At 43.6% G+C, this 16,191-nt stretch overlaps 1 protein-coding gene across 2 annotated transcripts in view; it reads left to right on the top strand.

Annotated features, from left to right (window-relative positions):
- The window catches only part of LOC121840472 (copine-5-like), a 216,012-nt gene that overhangs the window by 131,544 nt on the left and 68,277 nt on the right, over window positions 1-16,191 (top strand). For both annotated transcript variants that reach the window (XM_042304214.1, XM_042304213.1), the window contains one exon: window positions 10,043-10,106. In XM_042304214.1, coding sequence (XP_042160148.1) covers window positions 10,043-10,106 — 64 coding nt within the window. The remainder of the gene's footprint in view (window positions 1-10,042; window positions 10,107-16,191) is intronic.

Here is a 16,191-nt window from a genome sequence, read left to right as displayed (position 1 = left end):
AATCACTTTACACAACAAGAGTTCCCACTCTGGAGCTGGGAGAGTGAGTAGAGGAGAGGAGAGGAGAGGAGAGGAGAGGAGAGGAGAGGAGAGGAGAGGAGAGGAGAGGAGAGGAGAGGAGAGGAGAGGAGAGGAGAGGAGAGGAGAGGAGAGGAGAGGAGAGGAAGGGTGAGGAGAGGGAGAGACGGTGAGGAGAGGGAGGGAGAGAGTGTGAGTCCCTGACAGTCTGTTCTTCTGGTTGAAACCCACCTGAGTTTCTGATGGGGAACATCAGTCGGCTCTCCAGATAAACGTGGCACCAAGCAGCTAGGACCATATGTCTCTGTGTCTATTGAGAGCCAAGGGAATCCCCAGTGGCTCCATTACAATACGCCTGTAGGGCCTCATACAGTATAAGTACCAATTAACATACGCTTAGTGCTGTCCATCTGCACCTGCAGTGTTAGTAGTCACAATACATTTGCTGAATACCAAATATTCCAATATAGTGCACTACTTTTGACCAGGGCCCATTGGGGATACACCCACAGTACGCTGTAAAGAAAAATACTCTAGATATGATGTAACCCGTTTGCTTTCACAGAGGACATAATTTATGAAAGTAAAATGATTCATCTTTACTGGAATGACCCCCTCCCTGTGTTCTCTGCTGCTGATTGTAATCAGACCTACATTTTGTCTTGAGAATAAAATGAGAATAGAAATAGCTAAACCAAATCATCTACCCTCAAATATAGATGTTAGACTCACTTATTCAACTGGCAGGCTTTATTTTTCCAGTTGTCTCATAGTCTCACATTACCAGACGTTGGGCAAGCATTCAGAGATTGTGGCAGTAAGCCGAGAGAGAGACTAGTTGTCTCAAAGCCAACGTTTACTTTAGTCGATGCACAAGTCTTTGAAGTCAGGCACGACAAATGGAGAAGTAACATTGAGATAGTGATAGCTGCTAGGGACTAAAGAGCATGAAGCTAATACACACATGCACTAACACAGATACAGACACACAAAGCACACAAAGCTCACACATGATGTGTGAGACTGAAGAGCTCAAAGCATTCTAGCCTGGTTCTAACAAGCAGTAGCAGGCAGGCACAGTGAGCATCAGAGAGGGGCACACACACACACACGAGAGAGAGAGAGAGAAAGAGAACAGCAATGACAAATGGTTTGATGAAGAATGCAAAAACCTAAGAAAGTAATTGGGAAACCTGTCCAACCAAAAACATAGAGACCCAGAAAACCAGAGTCTACACCTTCACTATGGTGAAACACTAAAACAATACAGAAATACACTACGGAAAAAGAAGGAACAACACGTCAGTAATCAGCTCGAATAAACTATAGAATCTAATCACTTCGGGAAAATGGGAACACACAACAAACAACAATACAAAGAGTTATCTAATCTAATCTCCAATATTTTTGGCTCTATAACAAGCAACAAACACCAAAAACATATACATGATCAACTACAAATCCACTAATACTACATGTAAATTGTAAAATATACAGACCACAAATTCCAATTGGCTATAATTACATTTGTTAACATCATCCTCAGCTCTGGCATCTTTGGAACCACGGACTGATTGAACCTAATAACTACCGTTGGATGTAACCTTGGGAAAATCCTTTGCATTATCATTAACAGCAGACTTGTACATTCCCTCAGTGAAAACAAGGTACTGAGCAAATGTCAAATTGGCTTTTTCCAAATTACCGTACGACAGACCACGTATTCACCCTGCACACCCTATTTGACAAAAAAAACGAACCAAAACAAAGGCAAAGTCTTCTCATGTTTTGTTGACTTCAAAAACTCTTTTGACTCAATTTGGCATGAGGGTCTGCTATACAAATTGATGGAAAGTGGTGTTGAGGGAAAACATAGACCATTATAAAATCCATGTAGACAAACAACAAGTTTGTGGTTAAAATTGACAGAAATCACACACCATTTCTTTCCACGGGGCCGTGGTGGGAGACAGGGATGCAGCTTAAGCTCCACCCTCTTCAACATATATATCAACGAATTGGCGAGGGCACTAGAACAGTCTGCAGCATCCAGCCTCACCCTACTATAATCTGAAATGTACAGTTTGCTGATGATCTGGTGCTTCTGTCACCAACCAAGGAGGGTCAACAGCAGCACCTAGATCTTCTGCACAGATTCTGCCAGACCTGGGCACTGACATTAAATCTCAGTAAGATAAAAAATAATGGTGTTCCAAAAAGGTCCAGTTGCCAGGACCACAAATACAAATTCCATCTAGACTCCATTGCCCTAGAGCACACAAACAACTATACATACCTCTGCTTATACATCAGCACCACAGGTAACTTCCACAAAGCTGTGAACGATGTGAGAGACAAGGCAAGAAGAGCATTCTATGCCATCAAATGGAACATTTGACATAACAATTAGGATCTGGCAAAAAATACTTGAGTCGGTTATAGAACCCATTGCCCTTTATGGTTGTGAGGTCTGGGATCTGCTCACCAACCAAGAATTCACAAAATGGGACAAACACCAAATTGAGACTCTGCATGCAGAATTCTACAATCACCTAAAAGGAATTGATTCCCAAACCTTCCATAACAAAGCCATCACCTACAGAGAACCTGGAGAAGAGTCCCCTAAGCAAGCTGGTCATGGGGCTTTGTTCACAAACACAAACAGACCCCACAGAGCCCCAGGACAGCAACACAATTAGACCCAACCAAATTGTGAGAAAACCAAAAGATGATTACTTGACACATTCGAAAGAATTAACAAAAAAACTGAGCAAACTAGAATGCAATTTGGCCCTAAACCCGAGACTACACAGTGGCAGAATACCTGACCACTGTGACCTACCCACAATTAAGGAAAGCTTTGACTATGTACAGACTCAGTGAGTATAGCCTTGCTATTGAGAAAGGTTGTCATAGCCTGTCTTCTCTTGAGAGCCAGGTCTGCCTAAGTGCACACTGCCCACAAAATGAGGTGGAAACTGAGCTGCACTTCCTAACCTCCTGAAAACTATTTGACCCATATTAGAGACTCATATTTCCTGCAGATTACACAAACCCACAAAGAATTAGAAAACTAATGTTGATAAATTCCCATATCTATTGGGTGAAATTGCACAGTGTGCAATTACAGTAGCAAGATTTGTGACCTGTTACTACAAGAAAAGGGCAACCAGTGAAGAACAAACACCATTGTAAATACAACCCATATATTTGTTTTCCTTTTGTACTTTAACTATTTGCACATCATTAAAGCTTGGAAAATTGCAGAAAATTATGGCATGGCTTTAGAAGCTTCTTGCTAATTGACATCAATTGGATGTATTTGGATGTATTTCAACGCCTACCTTCAAACTCAGTGCCTCTTTGCTTGACATCATGGGAAAATCAAAATAAATCAGCCAAGACCTCCACAAGTCTGGTTCATCCTTGAGAGCAATTTCCAAACGCCTGAAGGTACCACGTTCATCTGTACAAACAATAGTACGCAAGTATAAACACCATGGGACCACGCAGCCATCATACCGTTCAGGAAAGAGACACCTTCTGTCTCCTAGAGATGAACGTACTTTGGTGCGAAAAGTGCAAATCAATCCCAGAACAACATCAAAGGACCTTGTGAAGATGTTGGAGGAAACAGGTACAAAAGTATCTATATCCACATTAAAACGAGTCCTATATCGACATAACCTGAAAGGCCGCTCAGCAAGGAAGAAGCCACTGCTCCGAAACCTCCATAAAAAGCCAGACTATGGTTTGCAACTGCACATGGGGACAAAGATTGTACTTTTTGGAGAAATGTTCTCTGGTCTGAGGAAACAAAATTAGAACTGTTTGGCCATAATGACCATTGTTATGTTTGGAGGAAAAAGGGGGAGGCTTGCAAGCCGAAGAACACCATCCCAACTGTGAAGCACGGGGGGTGGCAGCATCAGGTGGACTTCACAAAATAGATGGCATCATGAGGCAGGAAAATGATGTGGATATGTTGAAGAACCATCTCAAGACATCAGTCAGGAAGTTAAAGCTTGGTCGCAAATGGGTCTTCCAAATGGACAATGACCCCAAGCATACTTCCAAAGTTGTGGCAAAATGGCTTAAGGACATCAAAGTCAAGGTATTGGAGTGGCCATCACAAAGCCCTGACCTCAATCCTATAGAAAATTTGTGGGCAGAACTGAAAAATCATGTGCAGCAAGGAGGACTACAAACCTAACTCAGTTACACCAGCTCTGTCAGGAGGAATGGGTCAACATTCACACAACTTATTGTGGGAAGCTTGTGGAAGGCTAACCTAAACGTTTGACCCAAGTTAAACAATTTAAAAGCAATGCTACCAAATATTGAGTGTATGTAAACTTCTGACCCACTGGGAATGTGTTGAATGAAATAAAAGCTGAAAAAATCATTCTCTCTACTATTATTCTGACATTTCACATTCTTAAAATAAGTAGTGATCCTAACTGACCTAAAACAGGGAATATTTACTCTGATTAAATGTCAAGAATTGTGATAAACTGAGTTTAATGTATTTGGCTAAGGTGTATGTAAACTTCCTGACTTCAACTGTATATGCTACTGTGGAACTCTCTACCTATGAACTGACTGTCTTCCATACCACTTCTCCATCTAGTACCTCCATACTACAGGAATTGTGATAAACTGAGTTTAATGTATTTGGCTAAGGTGTATGTCAACTTCCGACTTCAACTGTGTGTTTCCAATGCCAATAAAACCCCTTGAATTGAATTGAGAGTGGGGGGGGTCCCCTATAATAGATAACAGAAACAGGTTGGCAGCAGCACTTTGCACATGGTTTCATCATCACATCATCAGAGACTGGCTGGGTTTTCCCACACACACACACACACACACACAGCCCTTGTGGCACAATGCACTCAGGAGGGGCTAATGCTCCTACTGATGTAATGAATGAATGAAGGATAGAGAGATAGAAAGAGAGAGAGAGAAAGAGAGATGACATGTACTTTACTATGTACCTACTTAGCTGTCATAAAGCTTCTAACTCTTAAACACTGTTCAATAATGCATTATGTTTGCCTGAGAGACCTTAGCTTATTTTACCTCATCCCTTCCCCCCTGATCTCTCTCTCTATCTCACACACACACACGCACCGCATAAATAATTAAAGGTGAATTAATTCACCTTGAGATTGAGATTGGGCTTTTAAATTGGAGAAAACCGCATAGGGAGGCTCAGAGAATGAAGTGACGGGTATAGTTCTCCACTGTACTGAATGGAGTGACGGGTATAGTTCTCCACTGTACTGAATGGAGTGACGGGTATAGTTCTCTACTGTACTGAATGGAGTGACGGGTATAGTTCTGTACTGAATGGAGTGACGGGTATAGTTCTCCACTGTACTGAATGGAGTGACGGGTATAGTTCTGTACTGAATGGAGTGACGGGTATAGTTCTCCACTGAACTGAATGGAGCGACGGGTATAGTTCTCCACTGAACTGAATGGAGTGACGGGTATAGTTCTGTACTGAATGGAGTGACGGGTATAGTTCTGTACTGAATGAAGTGACGGGTATAGTTCTCCACTGAACTGAATGGAGCGACGGGTATAGTTCTCCACTGAACTGAATGGAGCGACGGGTATAGTTCTCCACTGTACTGAATGGAGTGACGGGTATAGTTCTGTACTGAATGGAGTGACGGGTATAGTTCTGTACTGAATGAAGTGACGGGTATAGTTCTCCACTGAACTGAATGGAGTGACGGGTATAGTTCTGTACTGAATGGAGTGATGGGTATAGTTCTGTACTGAATGAAGTGACGGGTATAGTTCTGTACTGTACTGAATGGAGTGACGGGTATAGTTCTCCACTGAACTGAATGGAGTGACGGGTATAGTTCTCCACTGTACTGAATGAATTGACGGGTATAGTTCTCCACTGAACTGAATGAAGCGACGGGTATAGTTCTGTACTGAATGGAGTGACGGGTATAGTTCTCCACTGTACTGAATGGAGTGACGGGTATAGTTCTCCACTGAACTGAATGGAGTGACAGGTATAGTTCTCCACTGTACTGAATGAAGTGACGGGTATAGTTCTCCACTGTACTGAATGGAGTGACTGGTTATAGTTCTCCACTGTACTGAATGGAGTGACGGGTATAGTTCTCCACTGTACTGAATGGAGTGACGGGTATAGTTCTGTACTGAATGGAGTGACGGGTATAGTTCTCCACTGTACTGAATGGAGTGACGGGTATAGTTCTCCACTGTACTGAATGGAGTGACGGGTATAGTTCTCCACTGTACTGAATGGAGTGACGGGTATAGTTCTGTACTGAATGGAGTGACGGGTATAGTTCTCCACTGTACTGAATGGAGTGACGGGTATAGTTCTCCACTGTACTGAATGGAGTGACGGGTATAGTTCTGTACTGAATGGAGTGACGGGTATAGTTCTGTACTGAATGGAGTGACGGGTATAGTTCTCCACTGTACTGAATGGAGTGACGGGTATAGTTCTCCACTGTACTGAATGGAGTGACGGGTATAGTTCTCCACTGTACTGAATGAAGTGACGGGTATAGTTCTCCACTGTACTGAATGAAGTGACGGGTATAGTTCTGTACTGAATGGAGTGACGGGTATAGTTCTCTACTGTACTGAATGGAGTGACGGGTATAGTTCTCCACTGTACTGAATGGAGTGACGGGTATAGTTCTCCACTGTACTGAATGAAGTGACGGGTATAGTTCTCCACTGTACTGAATGAAGTGACGGGTATAGTTCTGTACTGAATGGAGTGACGGGTATAGTTCTCTACTGTACTGAATGGAGTGACGGGTATAGTTCTCCACTGTACTGAATGGAGTGACGGGTATAGTTCTCCACTGTACTGAATGGAGTGACGGGTATAGTTCTCCACTGTACTGAATGAAGTGACGGGTATAGTTCTCCACTGTACTGAATGGAGTGACGGGTATAGTTCTCCACTGTACTGAATGGAGTGACGGGTATAGTTCTCCACTGTACTGAATGGAGTGACGGGTATAGTTCTCCACTGTACTGAATGGAGTGACGGGTATAGTTCTCCACTGTACTGAATGAAGTGATGGGTATAGTTCTCCACTGTACTGAATGGAGTGACGGGTATAGTTCTCCACTGTACTGAATGGAGTGACGGGTATAGTTCTCCACTGTACTGAATGGAGTGACGGGTATAGTTCTGTACTGAATTGAGTGACGGGTATAGTTCTCCACTGAACTGAATGAAGTGACGGGTATAGTTCTGTACTGAATGTAGTGATGGGTATAGTTCTCCACTGTACTGAATGGAGTGACGGGTATAGTTCTCCACTGTACTGAATGGAGTGACGGGTATAGTTCTCCACTGTACTGAATGGAGTGACGGGTATAGTTCTCCACTGTACTGAATGGAGTTACGGGTATAGTTCTCTACTGTACTGAATGGAGTGACGGGTATAGTTCTCCACTGTACTGAATGGAGTGACGGGTATAGTTCTCCACTGTACTGAATGGAGTGACGGGTATAGTTCTGTACTGAATGGAGTGACGGGTATAGTTCTCCACAGTACTGAATGGAGTGACGGGTATTGTTCTGTACTGAATGGAGTGACGGGTATAGTTCTCCACTGAACTGAATGAAGTGACGGGTATAGTTCTGTACTGAATGAAGTGATGGGTATAGTTCTCCACTGTACTGAATGGAGTGACGGGTATAGTTCTCCACTGTACTGAATGGAGTGACGGGTATAGTTCTCCACTGTACTGAATGGAGTGACGGGTATAGTTCTCTACTGTACTGAATGGAGTGACGGGTATAGTTCTCCACTGTACTGAATGGAGTGACGGTATAGTTCTCCACTGTACTGAATGGAGTGACGGGTATAGTTCTGTACTGAATGGAGTGACAGGTATAGTTCTCCACTGTACTGAATGAAGTGACGGGTATAGTTCTGTACTGAATGAAGTGACGGGTATAGTTCTCTACTGTACTGAATGGAGTGATGGGTATAGTTCTCCACTGTACTGAATGAAGTGACGGGTATATGTCTCCACTGTACTGAATGGAGTGACGGGTATAGTTCTCCACTGTACTGAATGGAGTGACGGGTATAGTTCTCCACTGTACTGAATGGAGTGACGGGTATAGTTCTCCACTGTACTGAATGGAGTGACGGGTATAGTTCTCCACTGTACTGAATGGAGTGACGGGTATAGTTCTCCACTGTACTGAATGGAGTGACGGGTATAGTTCTCCACTGTACTGAATGGAGTGACGGGTATAGTTCTGTACTGAATGGAGTGACGGGTATAGTTCTGTACTGAATGGAGTGACGGGTATAGTTCTGTACTGTACTGAATAGAGTGATGGGTATAGTTCTCCACTGTACTGAATGAAGTGACGGGTATAGTTCTCCACTGTACTGAATGAAGTGACGGGTATAGTTCTCCACTGTACTGAATGAAGTGACGGGTATAGTTTTCCACTGTACTGAATGCAGCGTATGGGTGGTATGGTAAAGCTTGAATACATTTTGTCTAACAGTAGTGTCCTGATGCTTTGGGAAGAGTGCAGTACAGGAAGGAAGGGTACAGTACAGGAAGGATTGAAGAAAGGTTACCGGACAGGAAGGAAGGGTACAGTACAGGAAGGAATGAAGAAATGGTACAGTACAGGAAGGAAGGGTACAGTACAGGAAGGAATGAAGAAAGGGTACAGTACAGGAAGGAAGGGTACAGTACAGGAAGGAATGAAGAAAGGGTACAGTACAGGAAGGAAGGGTACAGTACAGGAAGGAATGAAGAAAGGGTACAGTACAGGAAGGAAGGGTACAGGAAGGAAGGGTACAGTACAGGAAGGAATGAAGAAAGGGTACCGGACAGGAAGTAAGGATACAGTACAGGAAGGAATGAAGAAAGGGTACAGTACAGGAAGGAAGGGTACAGTACAGGAAGGAATGAAGAAAGGGTACCGGACAGGAAGAGTACAGTGAAGGTTGGACTTTTTTACCTTTATTTAACTAGGCAAACAGTTAAGAACACATTATTATTTACAATGACAGGGTCATACCTGGACAACACTGAGCCAGTTGTACGCCGCCCTATGGGACTCCCAATCATGGCTGGTTGGGAGTCAGCCTGTAGTGACACTTCTAGCAGTGAGATGCAGTGCCTTAGACCGCTGCGCCACTCGGGAGCCCAGTACAGAACAGGAAGGAAGGGGTGGGTACAGTACATAAGGAATAAGGTACCATTTGAGACCTGTCCCATGTGTGATAGGACAGGTATTATCTCATCCTTCTCCCCTGGCAGATAAATATGTGGGTGGTTTGGACCCTATTCATCCCAATGAGCCACGGAGGAAGCTGAGAGTCTCGGCAAATTGTATGGATTTTTAGATGGCCATGGACACAAACCTAATTTTGTCCTCCAACCCTACACTAGATCCAGTCGAAATAACACATACAGGATACTCCTGAGCCCTGCTGTCATCGGCCTGTCTGAGCTATAAGATCGGCAGGCCATTAGGGAGATGGAGGGGAGATGTCCAATGTCTGTGGGGTTTCTGTCTTACTTTCATGGTGCGTGTGTGTGCGTGTGTTTGAATGTGTGAGTCTCCCCGTGTGTGTGTGTGTGTGTGTGTGTGTCTCCCCCTCTGCTATCATACTGTATGTCTTGATAAACTGTCAGAGCAAGAGTCAGTGGTTTTGTTAGTGAACACTAAAGGCCTGTGGATCTCTCAATTCTCAGCTGGGTTCAGAACAACAGACTGTATGCTGAAATCAGTCTAATTCTTTATTCATTTGTGAAAAGAAAACAACTGAAGAGATCAAGGTGCGCTTTGAGGAGTGTTTAGAGACTGTCCTCCTCTGTCAATGTGTGTAGTTTGGTTCCAGGAGGATTCCCATAGAAAGAGGACAGGTGGAAGTCCCATTATGACGCATGATCCTGTCAACACTAAATGCAATGAACACATGATGGAGCTTTTATCTCTGTGTCTCTCTCTCTTGTTTTGTAGTGGTATCCTTGGGAAGAAATGTGGCACCATCATCCTGTCAGCCGAGGAGTTGGGGAACTGCAGAGTAAGTACACAATCATTTAACTGTCACCTTTTCATTTCAATTCCTACAGTCAACCAAATAGAGTACAGCATAATGTTTTAAAAATTATACTGGAGAAATTCACCTCGTTATCAAAACATAAGATATACAAATCTACTAAATGAGTTAGCTAGGCCATAGAGAATAACCAATCTATTAGAGGTAGTTAGGCCATAGAGAATAACTAGTCTATTAGAGGTAGTTAGGCCATAGAGAATAACTAGTCTATTAGAGGTAGTTAGGCCATAGAGACTAACTAGTCTATTAGAGGTAGTTAGGCCATAGAGACTAACTAGTCTATTAGGTAGTTAGGCCATAGAGAATAACCAATCTATTAGAGGTAGTTAGGCCATAGAGAATAACTAGTCTATTAGAGGTAGTTAGGCCATAGAGAATAACTAGTCTATTAGAGGTAGTTAGGCCATAGAGACTAACTAGTCTATTAGAGGTAGTTAGGCCATAGAGAATAACCAGTCTATTAGAGGTAGTTAGGCCATAGAGAATAACCAGTCTATTAGAGGTAGTTAGTCCATAGAGAATAACCAGTCTATTAGAGGTAGTTAGTCCATAGAGAATAACCAGTCTAATAGAGGTAGTTAGGCCATAGAGAATAACCAGTCTAATAGAGGTAGTTAGGCCATAGAGAATAACCAGTCTATTAGAGGTAGTTAGGCCATAGAGACTAACTAGTCTATTAGAGGTAGTTAGGCCATAGAGAATAACCAGTCTATTAGAGGTAGTTAGGCAATAGAGAATAACCAGTCTATTAGAGGTAGTTAGTCCATAGAGAATAACCAGGCTATTAGAGGTAGTTAGTCCATAGATAATAACCAGTCTATTAGAGGTAGTTAGGCCATAGAGAATAACTAGTCTATTAGAGGTAGTTAGGCCATAGAGAATAACCAGTATATTAGCAATAGTTTTAGCCATAGAGAAGAATATGTGTGGTATATATTGTATATATACGACACCCCCTCAGTCCTTATTGCTTAATTGTTTGAGCCATATAGCAGGAAGATACCGTCTACAACTTTACAGTATATGCTAGGCCCATAACCCACTAATAACTTGTCTATTAGCCATGTGTTGTAACGTATGAAGATTGTGTCCAATAGATATGGTGAACATCAGACCCATATTCTGTATAACAGAAGGTACTACAACCCCTCCAACCCTCCCGTTCACGAAAATGGTCACGTGGCCTTGGCTTGCTATACGAAGCAGACAGACAGAAACATTCAGTTACTGTTCGATTGAACGTTAGAATGGACAAAACGAGTGATCTAAGCGACTTTGAGCGGGGCATGATTGTCGGTGCCAGGTGCGCCGGTTCCAGGTGCGCCGGTCCCAGGTGTGCCGGTTCCAGGTGTGCCGGTCCCAGGTGCACCGGTTCCAAGTGTGCCGGTTCCAGGTGGGGGCGGTCCCAGGTGCGCCGGTTCCAGGTGCGCCGGTCCCAGTATCTCAGAAACGGCCGTCCCCTTGGGCTTCTCGCTCACGACAGTGTCTAGGGTTTTACCGAGAATGTGGAGACAAACAAACAAATATCTAGTCAGCGGCAGTCCTGTGGGCGAAAACAGCTCGTTGTGGAGAGAGGTCAAAGGAGAATGGCAAGAATCGTGTAAGCTAGCAGGCTGGCCACAACAGACAAATAATGGCACTGTACAACACTGGTGTGTCGATAATGGCATCTCAGAACGCACATCGCAGCTAAAAACAAGAAGACGAGGCTTTAGTGGTCACGCGATCGTCACTAGACAATTGATGAGTGGAAAAACAATGCCTGGTCTGACAAATTGCAGTTCCTGTTGCGTCATGCTGATGACAAAGTCAGGATTTGACGTAAGCAGCAAAAAAGCAAAGCAAATGTATGCTTGATCCGAAAATGTAGTTGGAGGCTCCGTTTCGTGTGACGCAATTGCGGAGCCTACGGAGGAATGCAGGGGCCGAATTGAACTCGGTACCACATCGCCATCCCAGATTTTGTAACAATCCGTGTAGCTCCGCATTGACATGATTGGTTAACGGTGGGTGGGGGCAGGAGGTCCTCTATAAACACAAACTCACTTCCTTGACAACTTCCTTCACAACAACTCAACAGCACTGTGCTGCTCCGCAAAGCGCAAGACGCATGAATGTACTGAATTCTGCAGAGGCCATATCACCGTGAATGTTGCACAGCCAATGCAGACGTCTGATTGACCATGTAGCACCTTCGAGTCCATGCCCCCATCCTGCCTGGTGTGGCTACAGTACAGACTGGAGGCGGTGGTGTTACGGTGTGGGGAATGTTTTCTTAGCACATGTTATGTCCATTGGTACCAATTGAGCAACGTTTCCATGCCACGAAAAACTCAGGTTGTTCTGGAGGCAAAGGGGGTCCAACCCGATGGTCTGTATCATAGGATGATTGTGTCCATACATAGGTGAACATCAGATACTATCTGTATACTGACTGTATATGACTCTATTTATCGCTATGGCGAACCTGCTATGACTATGAATGCCTCTTTATCGAGCCCATGCTTATTCTAATCACCAGGACAGACCTTTAGACCTACGGGCCCTACTCCTAGTGTGAACCTATTCATCAGTTTTAATAGCCTATGCTATGTCCATTAATAATGCTGCTGTGTCCATTAATAATGCTGCTATGTTCATTAATAATGCTGCTGTGTCCGTTAATAATGCTGCCGTTAATAATAATGCTGCTGTGTTCATTAATAATGCTGCTGTGTTCAGTAATAATGCTGCCGTTAATAATGCTGCTTTGTCCATTAACAATGTGTCCATTAAAACTTCTTCGGGATCGGTGTCCCTTCCACAGAACGGTTGAGCTCACGTAGGGTGATGCGATTAACATGAGGTTGTAAGTAACAAGACAATTTCACAGGACATAGACATATCTGATATTGGCAGAAAGTTTAAATTCTTGTTAATCTAACTGCACTGTCCAATTTACAGTAGCTGTTACAGTGAAATAATACCATCCTATTGTTTGAGGAGAGTGTACAATTTTGAGCATGAAAAGTTATTCATAAATAAATTAGGCACATTTGGGTATTCTTGATACAACATTTTGAACAGAAATGGAATGGTTCATTAGATCAGTCTAAAACTTTGCACATACACTGATGCCACCTAGTGGCCGAAATCGAAATTGCACCTGGGCTGGAATAATACATTATGGCATTTCTCTTGCATTTCAAAGATGAAGGAACAAAAAAATACAAAAGAACACTTGGTTTTTTCTTTGTATTATCTTTTACCAGATCTAATGTGTTATATTCTACTACATTCCATTCGCATTTCCATAAACTTCAAAGTGTTTCCTAGCAAATGGTATCAAGAATATGCATATCCTTGCTTCGGGGCCTGAGCTACAGGCAGTTAGATTTGGGTATGTCATTTTAGGTGATAATTGGGGGGGAAAGGGCTAATCCTTAAGAGGTTTTAATAATGCTGCTTTGTCCATTATTAATGTTGCCGTGTCTGTTAGTAATGCTGCCATTATTAATGCTGCCGTGTCTGTTAGTAATGCTGCCATTAATAATGCTGCTGTGTCCATTAACAATGCTGCTGTGTCCATTAACAATGTTGCTGTGTCCGTTAATAATGTTGCTGTGTCCGATAATAATGTTGCTGTGTCCATTAATAATGTTGCTGTGTCCATTAACAATGTTGCTGGGTCCGTTAATAATGTTGCTGTGTCCATTAATAATGTTGCTGTGTCCATTAACAATGTTGCTGTGTCCATTAACAATGTTGCTGGGTCCGTTAATAATGTTGCTGTGTCCATTAATAATGTTGCTGTGTCCATTAACAATGTTGCTGTGTCCGTTAACAGTGTTGCTGGGTCCGTTAACAATGCTCATTGGCTTTCTCTCTGTGGCTCTAAGTGAGACCAGTAAATAAGAACTTTACAGCATTACAGCCCTACTAGTGGAGTAAGGGGAAGAGAGAGAAGATAGGAACGAGGGGAGAGAGTGGGGAGAGAGAGAAGAGAGGAACGAGGGGGGAGAGTGGGGAGAGAGGAGCAAGGGGAGAGAGGAGCAAAGAGAAGAGAGGAATGAGGGGAGAGAGTGGGGAGAGAGGAGCAAGGGGAGAGAGGGAGTAGAGAGGGAAAGGGGAGAGAGGGAAAGGGGGAGCGGAGGAAGGCAGGGAGGGTGAAGAGAGGAGCGAGAGCATCAAGGGGAGAGAGGGAGTAGAAAGGGAAAGGGGAGAGAGGGAGTAGAGAGGGAAAGGGGGAGAGAGGGAAAGGGGGAGCGGAGGAAGGCGGGGAGGGTGAAGAGAGGAGCGAGAGCATCAATGGGAGAGAGGGGGAAGACAGGAGTGAGGGGAAAGAAATGGGAGAGAAGAGCAAGGGGAGAGAGGGAGTAGAGAGGGAAAGGGGGAGAGGAGGAAGACGAGGAGGGTGAAGAGAGGAGCGAGAGCATCAAGGGGAGAGAGGGGGAAAACAGGAGTAAAGGGAAAGAAATGGGAGAGAAAAGCAAGGGGGAGAGAGGGGAGAGAGAGGAGCAAGGGGAGAGAGGGAGGAGCGAGGGGAACGAGGGGAAATAGAGGAGGAAGAGGACAAGGGAGGTAGGGGAACGAGGCCCACTTCCCACTATAAAGGGCCATTGAAATTGAATGGACATTTTTACATCTAATTTCTACCACAAATATGGCTGCCGGTCTACGGTGCCCCAGACTAATCCTTCTCTGGTCCCCAAACCCCCAATGGGAAATCCTGTAGGATGGCTGTTCCCACAGACTTCTGGTCCCCAAACTACCAATGGGATAACTCGTAGGATGGCTGTTCTCACTCTGTTGTCTCCCATCCAGAGGTAAAGAGCGCTGCAGCCTAACTGACTGACTGGTGATGATGTGTTATCCATAGCTAATGGCAAGCTCTACCAGCCTGTCAGCATAATGTTGGTTAATGCCAGGTCGTGTCTGATAACTTCTTAAGGATGATGCAAAATACTGTTCCCACGAAGGAACAGTGCCTTTACAGCCAGCTGGCAGAGCCCACTGGTTAGCAGTCTCTGATGAACGTCTCAATAGTTGATTTGTTTCTGGGTGCAGAGATTACTGGTTAGTTACAATATACTGTACGTGGTTATTGACCAATTATATCTTCAAGCTACTTTTCTTTTCTTTTTTTCTTTTTTTTGTGAACAATTGTTTTTATTGAGTCATAAAATGACAATCAGTGAGAAACAATAACATTTTACTGTGAGTTTCTTAAGTACTGAAGACTGGGATATGAGTCTTGACAAGGTCCTGGTGTCAGTAATAAAGTATGGTGGTGTATCAGGTGTCAAGTGATGGTTCCATATTTGTATTGCTGAGTCATACAACAGGCGGCCATCTTGTTTTGCTTCAGCTACAGCCGGACGACACAAATGAGACAACCTCAATATCTGTCACTTCCTTCTATTATCTTAAGACAGAAAAGCAACATCTCTTGACAGAGACAAAGATAATTAGACCAAGATAACTCGTAGAGTGATTATGTCTGAATAGAAAACAGCAATACAGCAGCTGGCATCCATTTAGTCACCACAGTTGTAATCAGCAATGCATTTTTCTCTCTCCTTCAAACCAACAATGTATTTTATTTCCAACTGTGTTGATGGGATATTACAGAGGTCATCAGAGCTACTCGGTTTGCAACACAAGAGGTATTACATTTAATTCTACAATATTACATCCACCAGCTATTCTCAAGCTCAATCAACGGCAGCTAAAGTTAACAGATCCTATATGAACCAGGTCTGCAAGCCCAGTTGTGGGCTGTTGTCCAAGGCCTGGAGCAGTGTGGTGGTTCGAGGGGCAGGTCAGAGGATGTACTGTGAGTAATGTGGGTCATGAGGATCGATAGAGCCAATGTGTTCAGGCCCAAGAGCACCCATCACTAACCTGGCCTGAATAAATCAATTAATTGGGATCGCTAGAGAGAATGTGTTCAGGCCTCGACAGCACCCACACAATCACGCATGTGACATAGACCTAATGGCTATTGGTTACACTTTAGAGAGAAGAAAATGGTTTTGTCCACACAGGAATAAATTACAACTTGGTGAAA

The sequence above is a fragment of the Oncorhynchus tshawytscha genome, linkage group LG22 (assembly GCF_018296145.1).
Source record: "Oncorhynchus tshawytscha isolate Ot180627B linkage group LG22, Otsh_v2.0, whole genome shotgun sequence".
NCBI classification, from domain to species: domain Eukaryota; kingdom Metazoa; phylum Chordata; class Actinopteri; order Salmoniformes; family Salmonidae; genus Oncorhynchus; species Oncorhynchus tshawytscha.
This window is presented reverse-complemented; position numbering and strand designations above follow the sequence as displayed.